Source organism: Pteropus alecto, unplaced genomic scaffold (genome assembly GCF_000325575.1).
Source record: "Pteropus alecto unplaced genomic scaffold, ASM32557v1 scaffold206, whole genome shotgun sequence".
Taxonomy (NCBI): Eukaryota; Metazoa; Chordata; class Mammalia; order Chiroptera; family Pteropodidae; genus Pteropus; species Pteropus alecto.
In genome coordinates, this window is record NW_006438906.1 from 1,732,184 (window position 1) to 1,744,608 (window position 12,425).

The 12,425-nt window shown below is 46.2% G+C and overlaps 1 protein-coding gene across 1 annotated transcript in view; it reads left to right on the forward strand.

Moving 5' to 3' along the window:
• Nucleotides 1-12,425, forward strand: part of B4GALT1 (beta-1,4-galactosyltransferase 1) — a 45,581-nt gene that overhangs the window by 19,274 nt on the left and 13,882 nt on the right. The window contains exon 2 of the mRNA XM_015592672.2: nt 6,538-6,773. Within this exon, the coding sequence (XP_015448158.1) occupies nt 6,538-6,773 (236 nt within the window). The remainder of the gene's footprint in view (nt 1-6,537; nt 6,774-12,425) is intronic.

A 12,425-nucleotide genomic window follows, 5' to 3' on the forward strand; every position in this document is an offset into this window, starting at 1 on the left:
GTTAAAATATATATTGAGACCATGTGGCCCAACATTGTTATGACATCTGTCTCTTTCCAAAAGCTAAAAATGAAACATGTTCTATTACATGACACACATGTAATGGAGAAATACGCAGTAGTTCCTGAGTGTAAGTTGGTTTTCTTGGTTCCTTAGTCTTAGAGAGCTTCATAGGGTGGGAGAGAGGTGATGGTTAATGAGTGAACCCATTAAACCAGTGTTTCTCCAAATATAATCCAAGGACCCACGTTAAAGTTACCTAGAATGCTTGTTAAAAATGTAGAGTCTTGGGTCTCAGTCCTAGACTCACTATGTCAAAAGCTCTAGTGAGTAGGACCCAGGAATCTGCAGTTTTACATGCTTCCTCAGTTGCTGCTTCTTGCACTCCACAGTTTGAGAACCTCTGCAATAGATGGAAAGCTCTCCATCATTTTGAAAGCAAATACGGTAGCAAATGAGAATGCTTGGCCTCTGAAGGTTGGGTAGGAATGTATAATGGGGAGAGAGCAGGGCACAAGCCAGGTCACTTCCATTGAGTTCAATGTTCCATTGCTGGCCAGGTTACTTTTGGGTCATATTTTGGAAGACCTGTAAAGTGTGGCAGTTCAGGCACATGGCATGGCCACTCCTGAGCAGAGATAGACAGAGAAGTAACTGGCCCCACTGTGTCTGATTTGTCCACATTCCCCTTGGCCACCTGAGCTCTCCTCTACCAGAGAAGGTCTGCGGCGCAAATACTTTGTTTTTCTCTATGTCCCCAAATGCCAGGTTTTGAGCAAATACTTTGTTTTTCTCTATGCTCCCGAATTCAGCATTCTGAGACCACAAACGTGCTCTGCTACCTGTTGAAAAAACCATTTCTTTCCTCAGGGTCTAACAGTGGCTTGGATGGTGAAATGGCAGCAAGAACAGTGGGTATTGAAATTGTGTTCAGTGTGTAGTGTGCCTGAGACATCAAGTCAGCATTAGGAATAGATTATTTCTGTTTTCTGGTCACTGGGTAGTAAGTACATTTTGAAATCTTTATTTTGGAAGACATTCCCTTATTAGGAAAGAGATGAAGGAGGGGTCAGATTTCTTGACCTTGGGTTATATTTTTAAAATATTTATTGTTAAAATTTAAAGATATACCCAAAGGTATAAAGAAAAATACCATGAACATCCCGTTTAAGAACTAAACCATTCCACAAGCCTTTGTGAGTTAGATTTTAAGACTCAATGAGAAATGGTTAACATGAGACTTAAGAAGTCTCTTCTGGGGGCTCTGTCCCATGCTTTTCCTTCAAATTTTCTTGAGGTTTATCGAAATCCTCTTTGTTGCTTGCATCAGTGGCAGGGGAACAGGGAGAATAACTCTGTACCGTGCACTCAGGTAGGATTTGTTGGTGGACTCCGGTTCCATGGCAGCCAAGTGGATACTCACAATTCTATGTGATGAGCTCCTGGAGAGGAGCTGAGGGGCACAGTTCAGGCAGCTGCTTCTCTGCAAAGCTGTCCTTAACTCTTCTTTGGCCTTGGAGTTGACTTCCCTTCCTTTGTGCCATATCAGCTGTTCTCCCTCCCCTGTCAAGGGCAAAGACCTCCTCTTAATCCCGCCCCACTGCTGCAAGCAGGGCACCAACTGGCACACGTTCTACGCTAACTGGGTGCATGTTTGAGTGGACGTGGTGCTGTGCGTACTTGAGGTAGAAGAAGAGTAAGAACCAACCTTGAGTGATCCAAGAAGGATTCTTAGGGATGGAGATGTTTGAGCTGAAGCCAGGCAGCCGTTGGATTGGTGATAACGTTAGGGATGAGCCCCGTGCAGTAGATAGTGCTTCTCATTTCTAGTCTAAGGGGCCACAAGGGACACCATGAGACGTGGGACTACTGTAAACAGCTGTGATTTCTAAGCCTGGGAATTTGGTAGCGCCTGGCTCGACTTCTAGGGCATATCTGGCTTTCGAAAGATTGGTACAGAGAATAATGGCCCACCCACGATGCCTGTGGTTGGGAACAACACTGTAGTTGGGGAGGAGATAGCTCAAAGAGGGCTGTGCTGTGTACTGTCAGGACTGAGGCCTGGCCAGGGAAGACGGTCCAGCATCCCAACTTTTAGAACCACAAATCTCTGGGCACTGCCTACTCCCACATTTCCCACATGTTTAAATTTACTGCCCAGGAAAGTTTCAGAAGAAACTAGGGGGCTTGACTCATGGTTGCCAAGTAAGGAATTTTAGAAAATTAAAATAAAAATTAATCCAGCATCAAAATTCACTGTGATAATTTCATAAAAGAAAGGACATTTTAACATTTAAAAAGTCAGAGTTTCTTAATTTTGGAAGAAAGGGCATTGTGATATGTTGGTTACATTTAGCTAATGAAGAACCACATACAAGATTGGGAAACATTGTCATAACTCAGCATCTGGCTAAGGATTGTGTCTTGAACCACTGGCCATTCGGTCAGTCCAGTTGGGAGGCAGTGACTAAATGTTCCAGCCTGTCTTGCTGAGGTTAGAGGATTAAAACAGTGGTTCAGCTAGCATGAAAGGGAGGCAGGGAGTCTGTGCTGGGTTGGCTCTAGATTAGCGGGGGCTTGATGGAAGGGCATGTGTGCGTTTGGGTTTGCCATGCTGAGCAAGGGAGCAGTGGAATTTGTCTTAGTGGAGCTCACACATTGAAGTTATTGAGTGACTTACACGCAAGGCTGTGACCTGGACTCCCAGCCGAGACGCCCACGTGGCAGGGCTTTAGCTGGGGGAGTGGAAGACAGGCTCACATCTGCTCATCTGCTTACGTAACCCCGCTTCCCAGCTCCTAGAGCCAAGAAAACACACAAGCCAGCCCAGCGGGGCTGAGGGCCTGTGGTAGCACACGCCATACGCCTCACAGCAAGGGAGTGTTGGCTTAGTCTGAGGACTGTCATGCAGCCCTCAGCCCTCTGTTTCCTCCTCTCCCCTCTCCCTGAGACTGCAAGCAGTGGCACTGAGACATGGTAGCAGGTCTGTGAGGTTCTGGGCAGAGCTAGTCACTGCCCTCTTGGAGTCTCAGCTCTATGGATTTCCTCAGTGAGATGCCAGGCATGCAGTGGAGGATGGCCCCTGCAGCACAGCAGGAGGTGTGCAGAGGGCACTCAGGGAGGCCTCCTGGCTGCCACTAGACCCAAAAAGGCATTCAGCTCCAGGTCTGCAGCAACCGACTGCCAAGTACTGTCCACTCTCAGAGGTGCGAGCCTCAGGATTCTCAGAGCTGTGGAGACTTCACAGAGAGAAGAAGAGAAAAGAATTGCCAGATTAGACAAGGAGGGCAGTATCCGGGGCTCAGGGTGCTCTCAATGAGACATGATAGGGGTGGTGAGTGGGGTGCAAAAAGGAGCAGGAGAGTGAAAAGAGGCTGTTCAGTCATAGAGCTCTACATGGAGCCATTGGAGGAGCTGATGGGAGAGGTGGTAAGAGTCCATTTGGGGCAGGTTGAGTTCCAATCTCTGTAATTTACAAATGGGAAACCAGTAGCCTGAGAGCAGATAGTACTTCCTTAAAGATCATCCAGCAAGCCACTGGTGGAGCTGAACTAGGGCCCAGGCATCCTCTCCTCATCTCAGGACCACCTGACTGGAATTCCCCGATGGGGCAAAACTGATGCATTCCAGCCTGCAGGTGTCTGCTCCAGGAGGCTAGGCAGACCAAGTGTGAATTCCTGTCTTCTGGGCTGGTTTCAGAAGGTGTAAGCAGGTTGGTAGAGTGACAGTCCAGATGCCTCTCGAGTTCCCGAAAATGGGGTTATGTTTAGCAGTATCTTGAAAACCAAAGGTGGGGTGGGGCTGGGGGTTTACAGATGTTGTGGGGCTCTCTGAAGTGAGATAAGCCCAGTGACGATCTTTTATGTTTTTCACAAGTGCACTGTGCTGCTGCAGGGCCTTCCAAAAGGCTTTGCCCAGGGCTGGGGAGTCAAGCAGTCCAGGCCTGGCAGGCCCTGTGTGGAAGGGCCGCTTCCATGAGGAGTGAGTTGTAGAAAACCCTGAGGGGACCCTCATTGCCTGAAAGCCCCAAGACTTGTGAAGATGGGAGGTTTAGCTCTCCATTGCCCAACTTGTACAAACAGGATCACCTAGTATCCTTGTTAATTATCCACTTAGGACCTTCCCAAGATCTAGCTCCCTAGGGGAGGGGCCTGAGACTCTAAATTTTTACAGGTTGCCTCAGGTGAATCTGATAGAGAAACTAGTCCAAGGGTGACCCCTTATTTAGTCCTAAAGTGTACCACCTAGCCACTTGAGGGTACCCTGGGATATTGGAAATTGGTTGGCAGGTAAGTCAGTCACCTGAAGGACTGATCTGTGAGGGCCCTGTCCTTTCAGAGAGGAAGGTGAATCGCCAGGGAGGAACCTGAGGATCCCCTTCCTGCTCCAGGGGATCTGCTATGTAGTTCTGTAGTAATGAAGAAGGGAAAAGGAGGCCAGATTGGGGCTTTGATTTTAAGATTCTGGCCTATCTCTCAATGCAAAAATTTGCTGTTGGAGGAAAGAAAGGAAGAGCATTTCTGGCAAAGGGAAAAGTGTGAACATAGGCACGGTTTATAAGAATGGGGAGGGAGTTGGAGCCGAGACTGAAGGGCCTTGTTGCCAAGCTAAGAGGTTTGTTTTTACCTTGTCCAAGGCTACATAGCCCTAGAGCCACTGGAGGTTTTTAGCAGGAAACTGATGATCAGAGCTGTGTCTCAAAAGAAGAGAAATGGGAACAGTTCTCATGATGATGGAACTGGTTCAGTGTTGCAGGGAGGGAAGGTGTGAGGAGTACTGGGGGACTGGGGAGGGGAGGAGAGGAGATGGTGAGTCTGCGAACTGGCAGGAAGAGCAAGAGTCACAGCTTCCTTTTCTTGGGCTATCTCATTTCAGAGGGTGAGTGATCTCTGGGGACTGGGGTGCTTGGAGAGCCGCATATTGATAAACAAACAGGGTAACAGAGGGCTGCACACTGTGCCTTGGGTGGTTTTCACCAGAATGTTTTCAGGTGAACTTGCTCAGAGCTTGTGGTCAGCGTTCTCACCTATGTTCTGTAGGTAACTTCCTTTGTTTTTATAGTTGTTCGTTTCACAGGTGAAGCTGGCTACGTTAGAGTAACAGTTCCCAGAGTATGTCCCTTGATAAATTGGTTCTGTGGCCAAGGAAGTTTGGGAAATGGTGTGTTAAATAAAGTGAAGGAGATTTCTTGACTGCATCACTCCACAGAGCCTTTGGTGTACACCATAACTTTTCAGAAGCAGGATTTAGTAAGCAGGGTTCTGAGCCTCATTTGACCAAGGGACATGTTCTTCCATTGAGCATGTTGCTGAACCCACTTTGAGAAAGCCTGGCCTACAGGGAATACTGGGGGTCTGGGTTCAAGTCATGATTCTGTCTCCAGTTGCCTGCGTGTCCCTGGGCTAGTTATCTTTCTTCTACCCTCACCATTCCCTCTGCCTTTTGATCCGCTCCTAACTTACCACTCAGAATCCTCCTCCAGGTCTCATCAATTTTTCTTCTAAGCCACTGAGCTCTCTAACTTATTTCTGTTATCTGGAGCCATGTTTTTTTGGGCCAGAAACTTTACAGTCATCCCTGACTTTTCTTCCTTTTTTCATGCCCTTTCTTATTATTTCATGCCTTATTTTTAGTAAGCATTTTCTTTGATGTATTTTTCCAACTGTTTTCTTGCTTTCCCCCTGAGTCTTCTCTGGGGTTCTAGTTCCTCCCCATCAAGTTTGTTTCATCTGTGCCTCAATCCATGAGACATAGGTTACTCACGCCACCCCTTGCACTTTCTGATTTTCTCAACACTGACCTTCCTGACACACACACATGCACACGCACACTCCTTTCCCCAGCTAGGCTAGGTTCAGAGAGAACCTGTCCAAAGCCACACCAGCTGGGAGGTGGCCAAACTCTAGGTCTCAACCTCAGAATTTCTAAGAAAGTACTTTCTCTTTTTTTATTTTTTTCACATCTTTTTTCCCCCCAGTTACAGTCGACATTCAATATTATTTTATATTAGTTTCAGATGTATAGCATAGTGTTTAGACATTTATGTAATTTATGAAATCATCCCCCCAATAAGTCTAGTACCCACCTGGCACCATACATAGTTTTTACAATATTATTGACTCTATTCCCTATGCTGTACTTCACATCCCCATGAATATTTCGTAACTACCAATTGCGAAAGTACTTTCTTATACACGCTCTTTGATCCTTAGAACAGCCTGTCAGGAAGTCATAGTAGGAATTACCTCATTTCTATTTAACGATTGAGAAACATAGAGCCTGAGGGGATTATGTCCTGGACAGGCGAGTGCTTCCTAGGGTGACCAGCCATCCAGGTTTGCCTGGTTCTGACAAGCTTCCCAGAATAGTTGGTCACATTATTGCTGGACATAGTACCTAGAGCTGGGCGTGACTGCCTTTTCCATGGCCACACTGCCATTTGTTGGAAGCTGTTTCTTACAGCCTGCTCATCTGACACTGCTTGTGAAGTAGCAAGTCCTATGGCCTACTAACTTCTCCTTCCCTCCACCTCTCTAGCCGGCCCCTTGACGATAGAGTTTAATATGCCTGTGGACCTGACACTTGTGGCGGAGCAGAACCCTGAGGTGAAGATGGGCGGTCGCTATGCCCCCAAGGACTGCATCTCTTCTCACAAGGTGGCCATCATTATTCCATTCCGAAAGCGGCAGGAACACCTAAAGTACTGGCTGTATTACTTGCACCCAATCCTGCAACGTCAGCAGTTGGACTATGGCATCTATGTTATCAACCAGGTAATGTCCGGGAAGATGGAGTGAGGGAGGGAATGTGTGTGTGTACAAATATGTGAGTAATGATGCGGGCGAGGGAAGGGAAGTAATTTCCTAGACATCTGGCATTTTACACCCCAATATCCTTCTTATCTTAAACAGTGTAGATGAACTAAATGCTATGCAGTGTGCTTGCTTATTGCTATTCTTTCAGGCAAGGGAAATTGATGATTCGTTTGTTTTGTTTTTTGGAAGTAGCCTTCCCACAAAATTGGGAGAAAAATGATGGCCCTAATTCTCTCCAAATACAGAACTGATTTTCCGTCTTTGAGTAGCTATGTATTTTCCCTTTTAAAAAATAAAAACTCCCATTTAGATGTCAGACTTTTAGGCAACTTCAGTGTTATCCAGTCTGACTGCATTTTCTGGGGTACCCACAGGAGGCAATGCCCTTAGTCCAGGCCTGAATGCCAGGCCCCAGCAAAATATCTGGGGAAGTCTGATTTATGGGTGAGTGAGCATCATGTGGACTGGACTGAGTCTGAGAAAAGAAACCTTCTTACTGCGTGTCTGATACTCATGTGGTGGGCTTTACCCTGCAGGAAATTAATGTTGAAGACATATCAGCCTCCAGCACCATGACCTGGAGAATCAGATTGATCTAAGAGGCAGAATTGTTGAAATAACTTTGCTTATTTCCAGTCTGAGGAGCATTATTCTTTTTCCAAGAGTATAAGTTTGATATTTAAAGTTCATTCTGAATACTAAAATTCGTATCTTTAGACTATAATCTCTTAGGTATAATAACATCTAACTTCTCTATATACCAAATTTCACTGAAATTCCTTGGAAGAGACAGAATATGCTCATTTCTAAAAGGCCCAATGTCCATTTTATTTCAAGATAAACTCTGGATCTGCTTGAAGTAGTAAAATTGTTGGTAGTTGACAGCTTCCATCAAAGTTCAGGGACTTTGTGTGCCTTCCTTTGGATCAGAAGGGAAGCTAGAAATAGCAGTGTGTCCATCAAGCATTTCTGAGGACTGCCATGCATAGTATCGCACCAGTTGCTGTAGAAAGATGCTAAAGAAGTGTAAAGTCCGAGTTCTACCTGCCCCGAAGCGTCCATCCCAACTAATGGCAAGTGGGACCGTTCCAGGGAACAAATTTGTTAACAACTCCAAATAGTAGATGATTTGATCGTGGCTGCCAAATGCCCTGGAAGCTCAGGAAGGAAAGAGCAATGGCCTGGAAGAACCAGGATATAAAATGGTTCTAAAGGCTGGCAGGAGACATGGGCTTCTCAGCTGGGGCCAGTGAATAGGGACTTAAAGGCAGAAAGGAACCTTGCATGCTCCTGGAGATTGAGATTAACATTGGGTAGGAAAGTAGCAGAGGTTATAGGGCAGGGCCAGGTGTGTGAGCTGAGTCTGCCAGGCAGAAAGGAGCAGAACAATCCTGCTGCAAGGAGACAGCTCTAGAATGGGAGGGCAGGTGGCGGGCACACCCATTGGGGCTGTTTGAATCTCTTGGCCAAGTGAGGCACAGATCAGGGTCCTAAGAAAAATCTGTGAGCAAGACAGCTAGACAGTCTTAGAAGACAGTCTTAGAAGAAAATGTAAGAGAGGTAAATATGCAGGCCAATAAGTATTTGTTTAGGTATAAAGACGTGTCATCAAAGATCACTTATCTGATGCTGGTGAGCACATGTTGATTATGGCAAAATTCAGAAGCCCATACTAAACCAATGGAAGAAGAAGCCACCCTCACCAGGAGCCAGCAAGAATTACTAAGAATAAGCCTTGCCAGCTGCATCTCCTTTTTTTCTTCGATGGTTATTGTACCAGTAAATGAGTGATACACTATAGACACAGTATTATCAGATCTCATTCATCAAGGCATCTAATGGCCTCCCACAAATCTTCCTGACCAGAAGACAGACATCTGTGGTCTGGATGGTATCTAAGTTACATTAAAATATATACTTGGGTAAAGAGGGTAAGAGAGTTAAGTGATGATGCAGAAAAAATCAAAACAAATATTGGACCAGTGAAATATAGCCACCATCTTAAATTCTTATGACATAATTTACATAGATAATCCTCAGTTTTCAAACAACAGATTTCTGAATGTTTTATATCTGCTATATACTCCTGGCTGCCCCAGTCCAAGCCAGTGGAAAAGCTAAGCAAGCCAGTGTAGACCAACCAGTAGCACCACTGACCTGGCTAACACTAGACACTGCCTAAGTCGGGAATTCTCTCAAAGTGTACTTTCCAGAATGGAGATCTGAGGCCAAGTGCATTTGAGGAACGCTGGGTTGAACAATGTGAAGCAGTTCTCATTCCTTTAGAGCCCTCAGTGTACTAGTGTCCATTACAGCCTCATAAGTACTCAGCACGTGGTGCTTCCTGAACTTGTCTGACTGGAGCACTGTTTTCCAAGAACCATCTCGAGTAATGAGTGTTCTGTGGATCACACTTTAGAGAGAGCAGGCAGCCTCCTAACTCTCTCTAGGATACTGAGAACCTTCCATTCTTCCTCCCTTTCCTTTCTTTCCCACTTGTCACTTAGCATTGGAAATATTTTATTTTTAGTTTTTCAAACATATTTGTCTTTTTTCCCTCGCCCCTTGTCAGTATCATCTGCATCTTCCTCCATCCATGTCTTTTTGCCTCTTCATCTTTTCCTTCTCTTCCAAGGGTTAGCTTAACAGCTAGCTTCCCATCTTAGGAGAATCTTTCCTCTATTTCTTTCTCCTCCGGCTAATTTTATTTCTTCTGCTCCAATTTCACTCTGCTTATTTCTTTGGGAAAATATAGACTGACTTCCAGATAACCAAGTGTAAGAAGAAACTTGAATTCTGCCCTGCCTTTCAAGTAAAGAATATTATACCATAGCTATAAGGAACACATAATAAAGTAATGATAGGAGATGTAAGCCTGTAAAAGAGGCCAGAGGAGAAACATTTGCATCACTCCTCCATTTACAACTTAGAAACCTCCAGTGTTCCTTACATGATAGTTATTTTAGAGGAAGAAAGGGAGCTGAAGGGAAGTTTGTAGCATCTGACCTTGACCTTTTTATATTGTTTGTTGAGCAAGTAGGCGTCATTAGAGCCTCTTAGTGTCTCTGTCAGACACCCGCTTGTTATTTTGACTCATCGTTCACCTCCCTACCCCATTTAAGATTAGGGAGAAAGAATGCTTAAAATAGGAGGGGCCTCTGAGACATCTAGTCCAAGGGGTTCTCAGGTTTTTAAGAACAGAACCTCCTTCTGCCCCCATTAAAACTACACAACCCTCCATCTCCAACAGGACACAGTGGAGTTAATCTACTTGAAGTAGGGCCATGTCCCCGTCCCCATCCCCACCCCCTAACTTCCCCTTCAGTCTTTGCTGGGATTTTCCTGGGCTCTGGAGGCCAGATGGTATGAAAATGTCTGCTCTATTTCCCAGGTGAAGAAACAGGCTTGGAGAGGGGAAGTAGAAAGTCACTTAAGTAACAGCAGGGCTGCAGCTCAAACCTCTCTCCCTGACCCCTAGTGCCCTCTCACTGCAGGAGAAGTAACTTTCTCCTCAAGGCCATTTCGTCCCTTCCCAAATGTGTTTCTCAAAGCCGGGTATCTAGAGTTTAGAGTGAGCTCCAGCTCAGACTGCTTAGGTTCTGGCTCTGCCACTTTCCAGCTAGTGACCTTAGGTTTGAGTTCTTCAATTTGAGTTCAGTTGAGTTCCTCAGTTTCCTCATTGGTAGGAGGACAAAGGTTTAAGTACCTCCTGCATGGGGCTGAGAAGCACCTGGCATCTGGTGAACCCTCAGTGAACAGTAACTGATACTGCTGTGATTCAAGTTTCTTCTGTTTGCCCTCTGCCCCCCATTCTTCTGCCCATTTCCTCTGCCCAGTACTGTGGTGATAAACTCTTTACTGCTCTCCCTGCATCTTGCTTTACTTGTGGTACTCAGTCACTAGGTACCAGTGTCGATTCTCCCTCTCATTTGGTGGCCTCCATAGGGTCAGAGAATAGTGGATAATTCCATAAAACAGAACCATTAGGTGACAGAATCTCGGGGGATGTAGGGACCATGTCAAGCCTACCCGCTTCTTCAGAGTAGTGTTGGGTCTCTAGCTCCACACATAGGGGTGACCTTTCATGGGCTTTTGTGGCTCCTACTCTGTCCATATTAAGCTGTTGACCACCCCATTTTGGTTTAGACCCCTTCGATCACCATAACAACTTACATCTCACAATAAATGAGGTGGGAGGGGAGGTTTTACCAGTTGAGATGGAGAATACGCATTGCTATTTGTCCTCAGATCTCCTGCCTAGCCTACCAGTGTTTGAAAATCCCATTAGGATTCTGGCATGTCCAGCCTCTTAGAGCCAAGGGTGCTGCTTCGAGGCATAGATGTCCTACCCAAGGTCCAGCACTGGTACCTTTGCGCGGAGGCGGACATCAAAGTATAGCTGATGGGGGACAGTGCATACTGCACTTCTCATACTTTAATCAGGAAAGGAAACAAACCATGGAATGTAAAGGGAAGACAGGTTGCACGTGGCAGCATTACCCTTAAATAATAAATATAGAATGTTTGTGAGATAAACCATCGTAAAAGTTACCACACAAATGAGGAATGCAGGCCTAGCTAGCTTGATGGGTTTGTAATCACCATGGTGGCCTTTGCCCTGGAGCCAGCGCCCAGGAGCAGTCTTTCCAATTCCATTTGTATATCCTCTGGTACCTTTGATCTCACTCAGCTTCCTGAGATCTTTCTAGTTCTGACCATGTCACGCCCTCTCATTAAACCCTTCATTATGTTGCCACTGCCCACAAGCGAGAGTTGAAAGCATCTGAAGTCCTGAGCTCAGCATCCAGGACCCTCTGCAGTCCAGCCTTGACCTGCCTTCCTTCTCAGCACTCGTTCACACCCTTTGTGTTACAGCCATACTGGCATCTCCATCTTTACCCAGATACATTCCACGCTCTAGCCTGGTGCCTTTGCTTATGCCGAACCTTCTGCCCTGCTTGCCTGCCTTCTCTCCCCTGCTTGCTCTCCTTCTGGCAACCATTTAAAGCCCCCCAACCTTATTAGCTCTGTGAAGCCTTGGGTGGAGCTGACTTTTCCCTCTCTGATGCTCCCAAGACACTTAGTGCTTCCTAGTGAGGGATGATGGGTGATTGCCTGTGTATGTGCTCACCCCAGCTGGTGGCCCCTGGACTCCCAGTCCCCTAGGTCTCCCTGACCACACGGCTCCATGCACAGTCAGTCCGGTGCTCATCCAGGCTTTGGAGCACGAAGCTGTTCCCTGTGACTTCTGCCTATGTACTTACACCCACTCTCAGGACCCTTTGCTCCCCATTCTCTGGCGAGGGCTGCGCCTCTTGGAAATGAAGCTTCCTTTCTCAGGCCAGGTCATGACCCTTGGGAACGTGCATGGCCCCTTCCTGGGGCTTTCCCTCAAGTTTCCTACTTCTTACTGACCAGAGCAGGCTGCCTGGGACACAGCCCTTAGGGCAGCCTTTCTTTTCAGGAAAAGTGAAGAGAGCCAACTTTAACCCTATGGTTGTTGATAAACCATAAAACTTCTTTGTGGTTTTTATCCTTTGGACTGAATATCTTTTGTAGTCTCACTTTGAATTTTGACCCTAACCACCCTCCAGTGAGGCATATGGTTAT